Source organism: Tenebrio molitor, chromosome 1 (assembly GCF_963966145.1).
Source record: "Tenebrio molitor chromosome 1, icTenMoli1.1, whole genome shotgun sequence".
Taxonomy (NCBI): Eukaryota; Metazoa; Arthropoda; class Insecta; order Coleoptera; family Tenebrionidae; genus Tenebrio; species Tenebrio molitor.
Genome location: NC_091046.1, coordinates 3,922,123 through 3,942,626, shown reverse-complemented (window position 1 = coordinate 3,942,626; position 20,504 = coordinate 3,922,123). Strand labels below are relative to the sequence as shown.

At 41.3% G+C, this 20,504-nt stretch overlaps 1 protein-coding gene across 4 annotated transcripts in view; it reads left to right on the top strand.

Annotated features, from left to right (window-relative positions):
• nrm (neuromusculin) overlaps positions 1-20,504 on the top strand; it is a 242,354-nt gene that overhangs the window by 185,880 nt on the left and 35,970 nt on the right. For all 4 annotated transcript variants that reach the window (XR_011161798.1, XR_011161817.1, XR_011161847.1 and 1 more), the window contains exon 4: positions 16,838-17,005. Coding sequence is in view for 1 of the 4 variants with exons in the window: in XM_069057101.1 (XP_068913202.1) it covers positions 16,838-17,005 (168 nt within the window). In the remaining 3 variants the exon portion in view is untranslated. The remainder of the gene's footprint in view (positions 1-16,837; positions 17,006-20,504) is intronic.

The following is a 20,504-nucleotide window of genomic DNA, read 5'->3' as shown; positions in this document are numbered from 1 at the left end:
ACCGCAAAAATTCAAATTCCGGTGTTTTTTCGACCCAAGGGGAAGAATGTTTGTCGGTAATTCAATTATGGTTTGTTACCGAACGAATGGCGTCGTACCAATTAAATCAAAATTGCCTAGAAGTTCAATTTAATAAGCAGATGCATCGGACTAATCTGATCACCATGTTACCATAACACGTAATATGTCTGTGATACGGTGCGTTAACGTGTGTGATCACTAGCCGCTGTTCGATTTTGGAGCGGCGAAACACGAATTATCTCTCGTGTAAACGTGATTATTCCAACATCGATCCCACTTGAAAAAGGCCACTAACACAAACTAACCGCTTCCAAAGTGTACAATCAAAACCTCACCACAAAAATGAATCGAGAGAGGATTTTTTACTTTTTTAAGAGGAACACAAAAACTGACGAGTGAATCTGAAGAATGAAATTTTGAATGAAACGGGAATGGATTTTTCACCTCTCGCAAACAGAAAAACAAACATGTCGATAAAACGTAACGTTAACGGCTTATGCAGGAAGATTCACCATCTTTATGATATGTTGTCAGAGGTCTTGTAATTCCTTCATCAAAAGCAATTATTACATATCCGAACTTTCTTTTTTAAATTAATCCTAAAACGAGAATACCTAGAACAAGAAGAATAAAACGGAATGTCACTGAATAGGAGGGAACATCTTTCACTAGGGATGTGCCTCAAGGCTCCGTTTTCGGATCTACATTTTAACATCCCCCAAATCATGATCAAATCATGGTCAAAATAAGGTCACGGATCGGAGACGAGGACAAATCTGACCTGAAAATATACTACTTATCATGGAAAATGCAACACCCAGAAATAGCATATTTTGATGAAACTTTGTACAATAATTGGGCCATAACTAAAATAAAACGATGGAAAATTCTAATAACATTTGTGTTCAAAACTAGGCACGACAACACCGTAACACAGTGGCCACATTTCATCCCACATAATGAGCGATTGCCCTATAGGAAAGACCTGCTTCTCGCATTCCGATAATGCGGCCTCTTTCAAATTGAGTTACGTGCTGCTAATGGGCTCGTCTTCGTACTCGAGGCATAGTATAGCATTAACACACTTTAAATGCTGCGATAACTGATCGTCAAGAATAAAAAGAAATGAGCATAATCTAAAAGATACGGTTATTTTCCTCAGGTATATCTTGCAAATTATCGTCATTTTATCTTTAGTTAAGACCCAATTACTGTACCAAGTTTCATCAAAATATATTCACTATTTCTGTATTTTCCATGATAAGGAGTATACATCATTAACAGCAACAAACCTGGAAAGCCTGCCAGTGTGTAATTAAAAATTAAAATATCCCACAAGAATGACTGACGTGGATTTTTACCGCGTGTTTATGCCCGGGGTCCAGATTGTTACGCCGTAATTTCGTCGTGACAGACAGCAGGACGTTTCGTTTTCAATTAAACCGCTGAAAACGTTGTGTAGTGCAGGAGCTCGTTGGAAATTCACATCAGCATAAACTCGAGGCAAGTTTTTATCCGTACAAATGCGACATCACCGTTGTAAGGACTTAATAAACGAAACAGAGTAATCTCCGACCTAGCTGCCGCCGCCGCCACCACCACCACTGCTGCTGCTGCAACACAGGACCGTAATGCACTTGATGGAGGAAACAATCTCACACCAAATGAACTAAACTGGTAAATTCTCAGCAATCTGACTGGGATTGCGGTTTTGTACATGACGACGCAGCGCATATGTTTGTTTCCTGAACATCCAGAGAGGTTGCAGGGATTAAACGTCGTCGTCGTTCGCCGATTAAGCGTCAAAAACTGTAACGGCGGATGTAACAACGTGGGACGAGGAGATACGTCGAACAGAGTGGATTCTTCATTCTTTATGGGGTGTGTTGAGCGGTGTTGCGCCATAGAATAGAAGTGGCCATCGATCCGGTTCTGAGGCCGTGATTAAGCATACAAATAAGGCAACATATGTCGTTCCTGAACGTGTAATCTTTCATAGAAGTAGGTTCCTGACTTTTATTAGGAAATAAACCATCCATCGCAGGGTTTATCGTTGTTTTGAGGGTCAAGTGGTCAAAGTTTGACAAACATTCACAACCCATCTTGAAACTTAATAAAGTGTACTCGAAAAAACACAAAGACGAAGAGCAAAAATTTTCCTACTCTACAGCTGGATCAATGGATGACATGAATGAGGAGTTTTGGTAAATAAAACTGATGAATCATATTTCCCCAGTACTGGTTGTAGTCAATATTAAACATCCTCACCTGGAGGCTCAAAATAATTAGATCGTACGCCTTTAGGGAGACCTTTCTCTATACGCAATCACCTTTGGGGGCACCAAATGCTTAAAGTAAATACTAAATAATAATTTTTATTCTATCTCGATTTGCGGTTTTTGATTCCCTGGTTTCAACGGTGACCAAGCTGCGCGAAGAGCCCAAATAAAAATAGTAAATCACGTCGAAGATCAGAGAGTGGCGTTCACGATCCCCTTCCGCTTCCGGGTTCTGAGCGACCAACAACAACATCGTCAAACTCTCGATCCCCTTTACTCGTCTCATTTATTTAATTTGCGTCAACAGAGATGCATTGCGAATTCGGGATCGGGGGGTGACCGGGATTGCGCCTCAAGAAGTGAAATTTTCCCCCAGCACGGAGCCAATTAGTGGCGTACTACGATTCGGCACTTAACGCGAGTTTTATTCATGTAAATTGAATTGGAGCTACTCTCTGCTTTTCCACCAGTACGTAAGAAGTTTCGCGTTGCAAATTCGGGCGGATACGCGGAATTACTTCGGTCGGGGTTGGTTTTCGTGGGGGGTGTCGCGCGTCGCCGCCCGCACGACTGGTTGCTATCGGAACGATATCGTCGAAAATGAAAACTGTTGGCGGTTTTGGCGGTGTTACCTGGTCAATAAATCTGTTCGTGTCACATGCATTCCAGGTGATTGACACAGGGCTGACAGACAGTTTTTCAAATCTGGACGGTTTTGGTGATGATGAAGATGGATGATCGATCGTGTGGATAATAGCGTCCCCGATTAATTAATATTCGAAAAGTAATTTTTTATTCGAGGGACGTTGTTTACAAAAAAATAAAATAAAAAAATCGACGACGAATTCTGCGCGTGAAGAGGCGACAACTAAACGAATGACAAAGAAAATAGACGTTTGATCAATCAGATCGCCGCGTTGCGAACCGCTACATTCCGGGCCAATAAAACGTCAAGATTTAGTCGGCGCTCTTTTTTAATAACGGCGATTGGTCGAGTGTTGGCATTCGGAGCCATCACGTGGTCGAGCGATTGTAATTGCGTCCGAAATTTATGGCACAATTTCGAAAAGGAAATATAGCGGTGGTATGCGCCTCAACACGTAATGCAATTGCTAAACGGTATTATGTTTGATCTATCGGAAATGCAATAACGGAGACAACCTTTGATCGTTAACTCCCTCAATGTAGCTCACCAGCCGGCAGTTTAGACACCACTCATTACCCACTAATTAGGTCATCCTTTGGCGTTAGCCCCGTGTATTGCACGACGTAGGTCGAGTAACTCAGACAGTTAGACGTTCTGTTTGTTTTCCATTACCATTGCAAATTCAGCCGAATTAGTCAGGATATATTGCAAACGACGATGCACTCAAAAGCTTCGCAGAGAACTTCCAGACGAGACCGGCATTTGAATCGCGTCGATATGTTACGTTCTTCGGACTAACGTCCATTCTACGAAAATTTTCACCTCGATGAAGGATGGAAATCGGTATTAACAGATTAATTTTGTTAATAGGAGCTTAAATCTGATCCTAGTGTTCCGCATTACAGTCGCGTAATGCGATAATAGTATAATGATCGTACAAACACCGGAAGTGTAACGTTGAATTATGTGTGGTCGTTCGCTGATGCCAGAATTGTGCCTACACTGTGCTAGGTAGAAATAAAGATAAGTTGCAATTGATCGCTCTACTTCGAGCAAGAAGAGTTAAGCCGTAAAGGTCGTCTTGTTGAAACATTTTCCAGGTTGATTAGGCGCGATATTTCCACATTTCAGACAACTCCTCGGAGATCCCTTGTCCAAAGTTTGTTTTGAGCCAACCTTGACCTTCCGGACCGATCCACGAGCGTACACTGCGGAGAATATTTGCCTTGGTGCAATTTAAAAAATGTCCCCAAGTACCTTTCGTCAGCTAGAACACCTGATGTTTCATTCCACTTAACGTATATCGTTTTGTAGAAGTTGATGTTGTTATTCCGGAAAGTTGTCGAAACAAAAATTATGACTTCCCAGTTTAACTCGCACTGTCTGTCGAGACCTCGCTTCTTTTCGGAAAAAAAAACATGGGCGCCTAACCGCGGTCCGTCAAGACCACCACAAACGAATAACAAAATCTGATTTAGTTCTTGGGCCGGAGCCGACTCCACTGTGCACTTAACTCGACACGCTCCGTTCTACCGGCATAAATGGATCCCGGAAAACAACATATGCATTGCATTAGTCCTTCACCCGTCCTGATTGCAGACGACACACGATCCTCGCTCTTTCCGTCCTCCGACGTAGAGGGAACCGTGTCTCATCCGGAATGATCTTGCGAATGTGCAAGGTGTACACTTTCTCGCGGAGATTGCTGAGAGGGGAATTTATCTGATACGTACGGGGGTGGCAATGAAATCTTTAATAATATCCGGGACTGCATTTTTAATCTTGGCACAAGAAGAAACAAACGACCCACATTCTTCCGACTCACTTCTGGGCCTGCTCCTTCGCGTTATTGTTGCTGCGGTGTAATCGCCCTGAAATATTTTTTATTTTCGCGGATTCAGCCGGAGCAGCGACGCCGTAATGGCGAGAGGAATTCTTTTATGGAGTCAGAACAATGGGTCTTGCAACAATATGTAACACCTTCGCACTTTAATCAGGCCCGAGAGTCCCGGGGGGCCGACAGAATCACCCTCCTAACACGGCTACCAGCAAAGAGAGCTCGAAAAGTGATTTTTTTCTCTCGGTAACAAGTCTGTTATCTAATCTATACTTCTAACCAGACACCGAACGATAACCAAACTTATTTAAAAGTTTTTCAAGGAAAAGTTTAATAGCAAAGTGTAAACAATACATCTGGTACAGAGTAATTCTCTTTGTCAACGTTAACGTTATTGTTAAAATTGAATTTGGGAAATTGTGGGCTCGTCCAGAACGTCAAGATTGTGTTGCCGGGTGCACTTTTTTCAAAGATATTCATAAAATAGCCAATTTTTGTTGTCCCGCTTTAGTATTCGTTCATTCGTGAAACAATTTTTGCGAGTGTGGAATTTGATAAATTGTTCGAGTTCTCCGGATTCGTCTTAATTGTTTTACTAAATTAAAGAGATTGAAGTTTAAATTTAATTAATCCGCCAATTAATATTTGTCTTTTCGTGCTAATGGAAAAAAAGCGCAAGGACCCTTTCCTCCTAATTACCAAATGGCAGCATAGGCATGACAAATGACTCGGAGCAAACTAACTAAAGACGATATTACACGCCGAGCTGCCAGACATTTTGCAAGACGCTGTTCGCATTATGGCCAGGACAGTTAACAATTCTCAAGAGACTAACTATTTCCTCAACTATTCCGAGTAATTGATAAAAGCATGCATCACCTGTATAGTGTCGACCGGTGTTTCGTGACCAACAAAATTGCTTTGCCAGTCGAAGCGACAGGTCACGACGATGTCACCTATACTTGGTGTTGACTTCTTCAGCAACACTCATAGATTCGACGAGACGTAAGTGTCGAGTGCAGTCTGGAACTTTGAAAAGATGAAAATTTTTGATTTGACGTCGCGTCGCCTCTTCTATCTAATTATCCCGAAAAAGTCGTAAGATCGTTCGTTAAATTTTTTTGCACGAGCGAGCCGCTCCTTGCCGTCCTTGTTTTACAAAAAAAGCACATCGAGTCGGGTTCCCTTTCTCACGGCGAGATCCAGTTGTTTTTTCGACGACGTATATTTTTCATTAGTCATTTTATATTTCTAACGCTCTAGTGATTTATGGATGTCTTTGCATCCGTTGTGCCGTTTCTCATCCGGTCTTTGCATAAATTTTTGTCACTTAAGCCACATAAGCGAATTTTATATGGTTCCATAAAAATGTGGACCAAAAACTGTAATAAATTTTTTCGTGTAACTAATAGTGAATTGCTGATATAAAATGTTTTACGAGCTAGGCCATGCAAAAATTTATTGGACGCTTTAAGGACGGACGTTAAATTTTAGAATAAGAATTGTACGGCACACCACCATTTTGTACTCGAAGTGGCGGCTCGTTAAATGAGAATTTATAGGCGAACAAGCCAGAACGAAATCTAATCAGTTCGTATCGTAAAAACCGATCAGACTCCATTTTTCCTATCGGAACCGGAGACGCTCGATCGCGACGCTAAATTTAAAATAAAATAATCCATAAAAAATGACGGGAGGGGTGGTAATAAATCGAACGTTCCTTACAAATTTGATCGCCAGATCTGGTCATTTTCAACGTTACACATAACGATTATAATTATTCCAGTGTGTCGAGTTTATTGTTAATATTCCCGAATGGGAGTGTGCTCTTGTCACGAATAAACCACGCGTTATTACCCGACGGTTTGAAGAGGAAGCCAGGATGGTGCTCTTCTCGGTGGCGAGAATTTTATTGAAAGCATTTCGGCAACTGTACACAAGCGGTTTAATTACACTGACTACTGTTAACCGTTCCCATAATTGCGACCCCCGGAATTATGCTGAAGCATAAAGTTTGCCGACTCGGTCCTTTGACCCGATATTGAAATAAGTGAGATATGCCGAGCGTTAGATGAAGACGATCAAGAAGACTCAACTGCCGCCGAAACAATTCTCCAAACACCACGACGAAAGCTCGGACAAGTGAGTGGTTCGTTTTAGTTTTACGCTCTGTTGGTTAAAGGCGGGCGCTCAGCCGACCGCGTCGTACGCAAGCTTACAGTCAAAATGATATTCCTTATTTCGTCATTATTAAACCGAAATGTTAAGATGGAAAGAATATTTTTGGGATCACTACGAAGCGGACGAGGTGAACGCCTTCCCTGCAGCCCGGACGTATAATTTTAATTTTTCGAAGCTCATAACCACGCCATTAAAACTTCGTGTTTCGCTAATTAATGTTCGGCTTTAACAAGTGCGGCTTCTAAAGTCGATCGAAACAACTTTGGTTGTTGCCGTCAACTCAGACACTTCGCCCTGTTCGGTTCGTTGGACAAACAACTTTTCTTATCGTCCTCTAATTTTTTTTTTTAATGTTTGAGCGAGAGTTGCGCAAAGTGTCTCCGAGCTTTCCACTTTGCGAGGATTCCGAGGCGTACGTCGGCACTGCCCTTATCAAAATGCTTGTCATTTTAATTAAAACGGACAATAAAACGTATTCGTAAAGTTTTAATTACACCGAAACTTACCATTTCGTGCACATGATAATTAAGCGGCGTCGGATTACCTTTAATCGAGAACTCCAACGACCCGGACTCTCGTGTTTATTAATTTTTTTTCGTAATCGATCCGGGAACTTTTTTCAAACGTCCCGAGTGGAAAACAGGAGAGATCGCATTTCTCGAGGCGCCCCTAACGAGGTCAAGCACTTCGCAAATTCTCTTGTTAGATCTTCCCACTTGATTTTCAATATTCCTCACTTTGTCCTAATTGTGCGTTCGCCCCGAGCCGGAGTCTCATTTTCTCCGACATTTTATTCCACATTTGCTCGAATTTCGGACACGGAAGACCTTGAATTTCCTTAATGAATTTCGAAAGTGCAGGATGTTGCCGCGTTACGTTATCTCATCTAGTTTTGATAAGTTTAAATTGGAAATAGATGATGAAATGGGACTAATCCGTTTAAGAGCACACATCCATTCAAGTTAGTTTAAGTCTAACAGGCACGACTGATATATTAGGATTATTTAATTAAATTTGGCGACGTATGAAAGCGGAGTTTTGCTCGGTTCAATTTCTCACATGATGGGCACGCACGTCTTGGTTCCGATTCGGCAGATTAAACCGGGACCGGCTGCTCTGTTTAAAATAAAGACGAAAAGGACCGAGAGGATCGATTAAGAGGATACGAATCCGGACAAAAGTAATAAAACATAAATGGAAATGACTCGGAAGTTTTCTAATAAAAATCATTCGGTCCTCTTCCGAGTGATTTTTAATAACATATTGTTGCCTGCGATACTCCTTGCCGTATAAACTTTCGGAAGTTTAATACGAGGGCGTTTTGATTTGTTGAAGTGATCTACTTCAGCATAAAATATGTTATGGCTGGAGGAAGTCCACATAATTTAATATGCGCCTACCAAAGAAGACAACCTAATATATTGCCTTCCAGCACAACTCGAGCGTGTTCTTGCACGAGACCCACCTGAAAGGAACATCTCGACAATATTATTTTCGATATATTTATGCCGAAAAATAAATTATTTTATATGAAATAAATTTTAAAAGAGCCCACGAATCCGTGAAAAATACACCTCCGAAATTTGATTTCATCCGAGTTTGCCGAGGCTTAAAAGAGCCAAGAAGGACGAGCAGTATTTACTTCTCCGGCGAAAGTAATAACTTGGCACTTTTCCCTGGTCCCAGGCGGTTTCTAAAAATCTTCCACGAGTATCCTGTAGGATTCAGATCCGTATCGTCTAAACTATGTGCCAAATAATAACGACATCCGTCTATTTGTTTCTGTTGGTGGTAAAATCGCTCAAAAACGGTAGCTCTTTTTTTTTAACTTTTTGAAATTACATATTTTGTCATGTAAACTTCCTGCGACACGTGTTCCGGCGATTGTAAAAACGAGCGTACCGTTTATACCGAATCACCAAAAGTGCCACTATAACATTTTCGCTTAAAGAAGTTTGAGCTGTGTGGGAGGCTCAAACGAGCACCGAGTGCCATAAATCTAATATTCCGGGGGTTTGGAACGGATCGCGGTATAAGTTTAAAGTAAATTTGCTTTCCCGAGATCAAGTTAGATTAAAGATTTATTATCGACGATAGCTTGAAACAACAATTTACCATTTCCATTTGATTTCTTATTGCCGGCACTAAAATTTCGAAATGAAGTCCGTCCATTGAGCTGACGAAACTTACACGATCTCGTCGGCCTTTATGACGAAAGTCGCGTTCAACTTCCAGCGTTAAAAATAATTCGGCACAATTAGAAGGCGCCGTTTTAGACCGAAAATTTATATCTCGGAGGAAAATTTTAATTAAATTTCAGGTACGCCCGGCGACGCTTATCTAGCCGATTTATCTACAAGCAGAACGTGTATTTTTACGATGTTGTAAAAACAGCAAGGACTAAGAAGACGCCGGTACATTACTCGAACAGATAAAAGTTATATTTTATTGTGATTCGTGTCTCGATATGCAACTCCGGGGGCGAAAAAGTCGTCGACAGAGTGTTTCGGCGAGACGACGACGACGAGGGTCGGTCGGTTTCCATTTCGGCCGTTCGGTCTTAACGGGGCGACGCCAACGAAAGCGAGATAGATGTGCGAAATGTAAAATGAAGATATCGTCTGCAGTAACAGACGCAAATTAAGGGGATTTACTGGTAAGGGTGTACTTAACAGTCCGTTGTAAATTTATTATTATAGTTTAAAATCCAACTTTAGACTAGTCTAGGTTTGTAGCTTCCCGTAACTTGGAAGTACTCGAGTGCATTTAAAGCACTTGGAAACAGGAAGCACGTGTAATTGCAATATAATTTGTCTTCACGTAATTTGTTTTGAGTCGCACATTGTAGCTTAAAGCTTCGAATTTTGAATCCGGACCGGCGAAATCTCCAAAACGCAAAGAAAATTGTTCATCCGGCGATGACATCAATTTTGAATTTGGTAATCTACCAGACAGGCGTGGCATAATAAATCGGTGTCGTTGTTCGTCGATATCCGTTGTTCCTTGTCCCGGCGGCCGTTTCAACAGCCCGAGTGGTGGATAAAAACATAAAAAGCTGTGTAGCTATTATTTTTATGTCCCGTAGCTAAAACGTTCTTTAACTGCCATAGTGATATCTATTTTATTAGGTGTTTTGTCGTCTAACAAAGCCTCCATCGACCGCTTTATTTTTCCATCGTGTCACTTATGTACCGACACGACACCGTGACAGTCTATGTAATTAATTACCCCCCGAACCGAGTTTCGGACTTTTGCGAGTCTTGAGAGCCCCTTAATAGTGCTTTTAGTGGCTGGAGCGCGCGAATTTTGGACAGGTGAGTGAGACGGTTGTGTACAGGAATTTAGCGACACCTCCGTAATTAAAGTTGGTAACCGTAAGCGGTTGTCTGCGCCGCTCCGAGGCCTCTCCGACCGTCTCTCCCCGCTCCGGAGGAAGGAGCCGGGGCGGCAAAAAGGACGACCTGGAACGGTGCGAACGTCTTGGCAGTGGAATTTAATTTCGCACCGCCGAAACGGCATTCTCTGGACACGGCGGAAGACGATGCCGTCGGTAATTCACGGCGAAGCTCGGCTTTTAATAAATTATGCCGATTCGAGTGTACGTAATCTAGGTGAAGCTGCACCCGCTAAATATAATCTGCTAGATTCGAGGGGGTCGGGCGAATCCTCTCGGATGGAAGGTTTCACGATTACGCCGAGAATAATCCGCGGAAGGGTCGCGTTTTGATGGTTGTTTGCTTAAAATTTACAACACGATAGAGATTTCGGTAGAATTACTCTTTGTTGTGAGAGCGCCGAGAAAATCTTAATACATTTAGTTGCGTCAAAAAATGACACAAATTTCAAAAGGACGTGCGTGTTGCACGTCACAAAAATCGTAACAAAGCAGCTTGCATAAAGATATAAAATGTGTTTTCAAAGTGTAGTTATTTTTAGCATATTTTGATGGCATATTTTAAAAAGATGAGAGCTACATCAGCGTGGTCGCGGTATTCAATGTTGAAGAGTACACTGTTTGTATTTCAAAACGTTGGTAAGACGTTCTTTAATAAGCTATTAGTTGTTTTAATATAATAAATGGTACAGGTTCAGCAGTCTCACCTCCTTTTTGAAAACAAAATGTAGAAACTATCAGAAAAAAGCAGCAACTTTTTCAAGAAACGATGTTTGCAATTTTTACTGGAAGCGGCCGACCAAGAGTGAATCCTTCAGGAAGTTGTACTAACGATGGACATATTCGGTGGCTGTCATTGTGATGAATTATGTAAAATGATGAATTGTTATAGTTATTATTTTCAATATACAATTTTTTTTTTTCATAAAATCGAATTTCAATTATGCGTGAGCGAAAGTGAAACCTTCACCCACTGGTAACTATGGATACAGACTCAGTTGCAAGGGAGGTATCGAACAAAATAATCTTACCGTTGAAGGTAGAAGGAAGCATTTAAAAAAAATAAGCTTCACCGTATTTTTATTAAAATTTTTCTGTGTTTATAAACTTTCAAAGATTCCATTAGACATCCTACACACTTTCGTTGTAAATATTTTAACTTTTGTTAATTTAGATAAAATATGAAATGTTAATAAAAGTTCAAAAAATATAACGAAAGAAAACTCCAAATACTTATTCGAAATGTAAATACAAAAAGCACATATCTATTCGTATTTAACAGAGCTGAAAACGTCTCGCCTACGATTACGTAAATGTAAGGGGTTATGAATGGTCAATGATGTATTAATAAGAAAGGTGGGTAATTGTTGAGTTATAAATTTTGAACAGAAAAGCAAGTTACATAGAATGAGAACCAAAAGAGAAAAACACAGAGCTTCTTGAAGTTAGAGAATTAAAGGGGAAAGTCAAGTGAAATATGTGATTTATTAATGACGAAGAAGTTTCTTTTAAATAGTAAAAAAAAGGGGAGCAAATATTGTTGATAGAGGAAGGACACGAAAAGAAAATAGACGAAAAAGATATTGTACAGTATAAAAAAGGATGAAAGTGAAAACAAAAAAAATTGAAAGACAAAAACGTAAAATCAATTGAGGGAAAGTAGTATTTATTTTTACAAAATTACGTGAGCTTTTAACGCCTAGTGGATTTAGAAGCGTGGAGTGTTTTTGTATCTACCCAATTGCACGATTTGGTGTCAAGATTATCGGATAGTAGTTCGTTTTAAATATGTACTTGTAACCTTTTTTTTTATTGTCGGGAAAACAGTTATTATTATCTCTCAATAATCATAGTACGCCATAATTACAGTTACTGTTTGTTAGCTACATACAATTAATTGAGACATTATTATCGTCTAACGACACACCCTAGAATATTGATTTTTATTATAATTATTAATAATAAACTAACAATCAATATCTTTCCTTTCCTTACTGTCACTTTAAAATATTCATTTAAGTTTAACCGAGGAAAAGAGAAATTCACCGTTCTTGTCGTCGGTTACAAATTACTCGTTTTCAGCTCTGTCACTACAGTTAATTCTATTTTTACGAAGCCTCATCTAAACAAGTTTCGTTTGTTTATTTTTGCCTTCAAGACAACAAAGTTTTTGCCCGTGGTGTCGTCTTCCCTTTCGTCATTAATTTAATTCGATCCATCTTCTCTTTAACATCCGATCGACGAAATGACGACTTCGGATTGTAGTATTTTTTCAAGGGAACCCGTGTTTGGCAAATAACAGTCCCGCAACTTGAAAAAAAAATTCATTTCCTTGTTCACTTCCGACCTCACCAGTGGCTCTCGTACGTGATCCGACCTTCGCCATAACATAAAAAACATTTCATTTTGCTCCCGTGTTTGTCGTACGACTTAGCCTGGAGCCCCTGCGAAGTGCCTTCCCTGCCGCGGCAACGGCAGATCCCCGGAGTGCCCGGGGTGACGTATTTGTGAAAGACAGGTCATCGCGAGCCACTTATTTCCCCTTTCGGCGATATCTTCGTCAGTCATGTTGTGCACACATTCGCCCGGCACGACACGGCATCGGTCAACAAAAACCTGTCGTACTTAGCCGACGAAGTACAGTGCAAACAAATGGGGCCCAAAGTGGATGATCTGATTAGTTTGGCCGTGCGCCAATACTACACACGGACACACCATGTCGCATTTTATTATTCCAAACGGGCGGAAACCAGCCGACGGGGAATATAATGAAATTAAACAAGAGCTCCGAATGCGATGAAAAGCACCGGTGGATTTTTCCGAATCCGGAAAATTGCCTCCTTTCAGTGCGACTAATGGGATCTCAATCAAACGGCGCGCGCTTTTCCCCACCCGATCGCTTTTTGTTTTGACTGATAATCGTCCCGACAATGCGGGGGATTGTTTTCGTCGGCGGATGTCCATTTTGCATTGTTGGAAGAGCTTTCATTAAGTCGGCGGGGACAATCGCTGCGAAAGCACATGTTAAACGGGGCCGGAATTCGGTTTATTTAGTCCGAAATTTAACAACGGTTGACCCGTTTCCGGGAAGTATGAAAAGTTTTCATTCGCAGTTTGATGCCCTCCGAATGGAGCCGAAAACGCCGCTTTGCATGAGTTTATTTTTTGGCAGTCCATTCTGGCGGAATTCCCGTTTCGATCGGTGACATCGTCGAACTAAATGCATCAAAAAACAGTTGGCAAATTTCGAAAAGAACTCGTTAAAAACGGTAAACAGATTTTGCGTTCGGCGCGTGTTTGTTTTCGCGATGGGTAACGCCCGTGGGACGGTACGTTTCCATCATTTGGTAATTATTTGGGCAACGTGTTTGGACAAGTGACGCCTTTCTCGTGCCCGTTGCGGCCGCACGTTGTCACGATGGATGACGTAAAAGTGACGTTTTCATAACAAATTGATGATCCATAAAAATAAGCTTAAATCTGAGCCCGTATTTTTGAACAAACTTATTAAAGTTTAATGGGAAGGAAAGCCTCGGGGGGGTCTATTAGACGAACGGGAAGACTATTTTATAGAGATTTCAACATTAAGTTACCCTAAGCAAAATATAGATGTTTTTGGCAGTTTCATTTATAATAAAACTTTCCACAAAAATATATGGGATATATCAGCGCTTTGATGAGGTTGTGTCATCTTTATTATCACTCAACCAACCGTTAAAAAACCATAATAAGATCACACAAGTCAAAATACGATTACATAAATATCCCTAACCAAACTGGGGGTATTTACGGATTCTTTTTTATGTTTGTTTCCAAAGGTTTTTGCGTTTTACTTTCCTTCCGGTACAGGGACAAATTGTTCCCTGACGTTCAAACCTGTACCAATTTCCCCTTAATTACCCGTTTAATCGCCCCCGCAGTTTCCGCCCTGCAATTTGTTGCGATTTCCGAATTATTTGCCAATGTACGAGTACAAAGGACGATTACTCCGTGGAGATAACTTCGTTACCATTCGATCATTCTCCGAATTGCACAATCATCGATGAAATTAAGAAAACGCATTTTGATCGCGAATTTCTCCACCATGCTCGTTCCAAATTTTCCCATAACTCGGGGATCCTCTCGGTGGATCCCGTCGCTCGTGCCGCCGTTCTTAACGAGACCTATTAATAAAGGCGGCGGTGGCGGTGGCGGCGGTGGCAGAGGACCGGGTCCGTCTGCAGACGATTAAACGAAGATTCATCGTCTGCTGCTGGGCGCATAATTGGAATGGCCGCGGATGCCCATGATACCCCGTATTTAACGCTGAAATGAAGCCATCAAGTCCGTTTCGCTTGCACCACTTTGCAGTCCATTGTGGAAGATGGGGCGGTATGAGAGTCTGTGTGCTCCATCCAATTATGCCACGATCACCGTTTCCATCCAGTTACCTAAGCCGGGTAAAATTCAGAGAGCGTTTTAATTAAAAACGCACCAACATTTCGCACGGAGGTGATAAATTCTTCTGATTTAAACGACGGCGAGAAATCAAACGTCTCAAATTTTCACGTAAAGAAAAGATGCAACTATTTAACAGTTTAGATAAAACTTGAGACTTCCCCGGGACGGCACACTTAATCAGTTATTTAGAGCGAGATGTTTGACAAAAAGCAGCGTACACTAGTTTACAAGGAAACGCTGAAGCTGATAGATAAGGAGCTTTGTAAAATGACACAGGTTGTAGTTTTGATCCTGTGGACATCACAGACGTTCAAAAAAACATGTTTGCAAACTTCAACTAGTCTGGGATAATAGTTATTTACGAAATGAGTGCGAGAAGACATTTTTTGGGCATTATTTGAGGCACGAGCTACGAAGGAGCGAGTGTTTCATTTGCGCGAATGTGTCGAATACGTCTTCTCGCAATATTTTTTTGTTCGACACTGTCAGAATTTGAGAATTTTCTCCTATGTGGACGGATTTTGATAAGTGTCACAATTTGTCAAAATGAAATGTCAAGCTAATTTTAAAGATTTTTAAGCGATTTGGGGTGTTTAAGAGGCTCGTCGAACAAAAAAACGTTGTATTCAACTCGTTCGTGTGTAAATTGGGCTTTTTTGGCATGACTGGGTCAGTTTAAAACGTTCTCGCACTAGTGCTACAAAACCATCCAAAAAGCATTCGCACTAGTGGGCGAACGTCAATTTGGCGCACTAGTGCTTCAAAGTGGCCTGCGACCGCATAGTAGTGCGCGAACATCGATTTCCCGCACTACTATGCGGTCGCAAAATGTCATTTTCAAGGTAGTGAGTTCAAAAAAGTATCTTAATTTGTATTTATTAATTTCACAAAAATAAATACGTTCATAAGTAGGGTAGGTGGACTGTACAAGTGCAGCCATTTAACACCGTTCCCGTCAGTTTAAGTCGACTCCCATTGACGCAGATTGTTGGTGAAGAGGTGGAAGAAATGATTTACAAATAAGAAGGGGCGTTTTGTGAATGTTGTTAGAAGGAAAAAACGAATTCGCGGATGAGGGAGCCTCGGGCCATTTGTATTCATACAGAAAATAAAAAATTGAAGGGGGATTTTTTCCATGTTGTCTCTTTGCATTTAATTTCTCCGACGAGGGATTGTGGTACTTATTATTGTTCGTTGTTTGTTAAAAATCGTGTGTTTTAAAAGAACCAAATATGGTAAGGTGAAGCACAAACTGCCTGCGGTCGAATGTAGATATTGTTCCAGAAAAAATTTCCTTTCGGATGAATCAGTTTCCAAAGGATGATTTTTTTTTCCGGCTATCGAGATTCGTGGTGCCGACGAATAAAACTCGTACGAAATAATTTTCATAATTACCGAGTGGAACCTTCCAAATGGGAAAAGCCACACGTAACATCCGACCGAGGAAATGAATGTTCAAATAAGAAATTTATCCTGGTGGATCTCACGTTCGACGAATCCCATTATGATTTGGTACGATTTCGTGCAGTTACGGCGGCCTTCGATAACACCTGTTTCGTGCCGATAATAATGTTTACAGAGTTGAACTGAAGATTTTAAGCTTCATTATAGACAAACATTAAGATTTACGATTAGCCATTGCCAATTACCAATGATTTATGAGGACTAAGTGCTCCCGATTCGTGCGGTTACTTACCATTAGATTACGTTTTAATCGGGAACTCCGCAACAAATTGGTGGAGGCGCCGGGTGATGATTGATTAACTCCAGATACACGGCACGTAACAAATATTTGTCTCAGGCATCATCATTACCCGACCGCTATTTATTATCTCGGGAACTCGCTAAACTGTTATTTTTAATTATTTTAATTCGATCCCTCGTTACGTCGAACGAAAAAAGTTCGTTTCCAAGTTGTCACTAACAGAAATTAGTTTCGAATTGGACGATCCGATGCAAATGCATCTAATTACGATTGGTTAATTAAAACGAAACTTGACCGAAACCGCTAGTACAAGAGTTTTATTTATTTGTTCCAGTCAAACCTACCGACGTCATTTTGACCTACAACGACAAAGAAGTGAACGAATCGACGAAGCTGGAAGAGAAGAACCAAGGAGAGGCGGTGATCCTGACGTGCAAAGCGCCAGGAGGGAAGCCCATTCCGACCGTGTCCTGGTACAATGGTAGCCAACTCATAAATATGGGTGAGTCGAGTGGAGCTCGAAAATTTAAATGAATTTAGACCGACGGCAGTTAATTATTTTTTCCGGAATTTGCGCGTAATAAGGGTAAATTATTGTACGGTGGCGGGCCACTATTTTCGCCCGGGGCAATTATGTCTAATAAAAATTTATGCGGACGGTGTAATATACCAATTTCCTGGCGGAGGAAGTGCAGCTTTGGAGAACAGACCCCCTTTGAAAAGGTTAGATCGAAGGGAGATAATTGTCAGTTAGCTTTATGGTCATGGTCTTCCCGATTTTCCTCCCTCTCGAGCTAAGTTCCTTCTTATTTACAGTTTCTATTTCGCCACAATCACATTCCGCCACATTCTAGCTGAATATACGATTTTAAGATTATCCCTAATGGCGCAAGATACAGAATCGGTAATGATATTTCAGCGCCGAGGAATGCGCCGCTGAAATAAACAAAGTACGTTTCGGCGCTGCACGAGCTCGCCCGTTGTAAAAAGTGTTTTCATTATCGTAACACTTTTTCACCGGTTTTAATCCATTAATTAAATCATGCAGTCATACAAACGCTCCATTACAAAGCGAGGATGATTAGATTGCGATATTTATCAGGCTCAGAAAAAAAACGAAGACAAAGCGAACATTTTCTTGTTCGATTTAAACTTTACTCGATAGTATTAGAGGAGGAGTTTGTGAATTTTTTACACTTCGAGACGTGAAAGGTCCTGTCAAAAATTTTCTTCATTACTCTGAAAACTTGAAACGCTTTCTAGTTTTTCCACGGGCCCGCTCGGTTTTTACTTGTTTTTAATTAGTTTTTCTCGTCAAAGTTTGCCCGGTGGGTCGAAATTAAAACGAATGCCGTGACCCGAAGGTGCCTGACGAATTAAATTTGCGAAATTAGTCCGGATATTTTTCTCGCGACGCCGATCCGAACCCGGGCTTGACTGACCCACAAACGATCAACTTCTTCGAGACGTCGTCAACCAACGGGTCATTTCCCTCCGACAATAATGTCAGCCGAGTTCTGTTGATATTTTATAGCGACCATGTTTTTCCGATGACTGTTTATTTTTAAGACTGACGGCATCCTGAGAAACAAATTTTTTGTCGGCTCTAACCCAATTTCGCCAACTTTATCAAATAAAATACAATGGAGGAGAGGGTAAACATAAAGTTTGATGCCGCGGCGGTTTGCAAATTTTAATCGCGCACCAGACATTCTCGAACTTGTTTCGGTATCGTGCAAAATCGAAAACGAATTATTCGGTAGGTCGAAAGTGACGGCCCCGATCTTGGAGAAAAACGGACGAAAACACGAAAGTTAGAGCGACGCAATAATAGAAACAGTGGCCGAGACACGCCGGGATTTCCACTTTCAGTCCTCGAAACGCTGAAAGCTAAATGAGGAGTGAAATTGTAACGAATGTGTCTTTGTTTGTCCTCGGGAATTCCTCCTTCCAGCCTGCGGACAGTCATCTCCGTTGCATATTTTATTCGTTCCAGATCCGAGAGGAAGGAGCGCGGCCGGGACTAATCCCGGCTTAGCTCCGAATCACATTTCACCTCGAAAATTCAGATTTCAGTTTTATCGTGGTCGATAGCGACACTCCCTCCTCCCCCTCAAAACAAACGTTTAAACCTCGATTAGCCGATTTACATTTCGTCCTCGACCTCCGTTCCCAAATTAAAGCCAACCTGGAGGTCGTCTCCGAATGTGACGATGGTGCCGCCGCCGGTTCGTTCGTTCTTGCGCCGCCCCCGCCCCGTGATCAGTCGAGTGAGGGAAAAAACGACGCCAAATCAAGCAGTTTAATCTCGTATTTCCGTTTAACTGTGTATTGTAATCGGGCGGCGGTTATAAATTTCAGACGGCGGGTTTCGCTCGCCTGTACTAACTGAATTTGGTGCGGTTTCGGCCGCGGAGCCCGGAGGGCGGACAAAAGGGCCCCGAGTAAGCGGTGGGCGGTGCACGGGCCATAAATTCACTAAATACGTGTAAGATTAAACCACAAATCGCTGTTGTTTTACGGCTAATTCATTTATATCGATCGAGAACAGCCGACGCCACAACCGCAAGATCAAATTCTCCATAAACTCGGCTCGCTGCGAATCGCGTTCGGATTTCGGGGGGGTGGCAGTGGGATATAACGGCAATTTTGGGGGAGGGCACGTCTTAGACCTCGAAGGCTCATAACCAACAATTTGAAGCCGATATTCGGGAGCGTGTCGATAATTTCGGGTGGTCACGTGACGGCATGTCCGCGGACCTTCTGCCGCATCGCGATAATTATTTCCTTTTTAATAGAAAAAAGTCGCCGAGGAGCCGACCGAAAGTAATAAAAAGAGGCCTCATTACGGCGCAATTTATCAAGCCGCCCTTTCCGATACTCCACGGAAAAATTTAAGGGACATTCCTCATAATTAATCATTAAAACCTCATTAAAGATCCAGTGAACTCGGTTAGGAAAATAAAACAAGAATGCGCTCCCGGGTAATTTGCCAGGAAAAAAAAATATGTCTTTAAAATAACGACACGTCGTTTTTTTAATAACCAAAAAAAAAGTGATTACCCAATTTATAGAAAACGCTTGCGTAGTTCTATGCACACGTAAATCCCCAGGGCATTTCCGTTCCAGTTTTATAACGACAAATAAAAGGAAATATAAATTTGCAACACAAACGTTCTTTAATGAAAGAAAGTAGGTATAGTGGATGCAGAACTCTAACGTTTTATGATAGGCAATATCCATATGAAGTTACATAGCTTAACAAAGAACCAGGTAATGGACGTAAATAAACAGACCTTTAAGGGCAGACGGTACCAGCTAGTCTCTCTTGGACGAAGTGCTCGTCTTCTCACCACGAGGTGTCAAATACTAATCCCTCGTTAGTAATACGTATTGCCTATCACAAAATGTTAGAGAATTCTGGGTCTAATATACCAAATTCTATTTTTAATAAAATAAAAAAAAAATGAGAAAAGATACGGTTCTGATGTTATTTTTAAAAGGAATGGGGCCGAATTTGCTCTGTGGAAGCTCGTTTGCAAAATAAAAATTTGGTTGTAATCGTTGCAACTGTTAAATGAAGAAGGGATCACAGTGGGTTTGGTTTGAGCCTTCGTGTTGTGGAGCGGAGTGTACACAAAAACACTAACAAAGTTTTAATGAATTCGGCGAAACATAACCTTCTGCCGTCATTTCCTAAATGGGTGCGTGCATTATTTTTCCACCGTTCTGTAAATATTTGAGATTTAATCTCTTCCGGAAGGCCATAACGATGAAAAAATAACCCAGAAAGGAGTCCACGGTTTCACATAAAAAGTGCGTGTGGCTTTCCCATCATCCCACCCTTTCCGTCAAGTTTGTTATGATAATAAACATATCAAAATGCGTACGAGAGAGCATAACTTTGATGTTGTTACATTCCGGCGCCCCGAAACTCCTGACCATCAAAAATTCGTGTGATGTTTATTCCTCGTACGTGTGTATAACTTTTGATGGGAGTT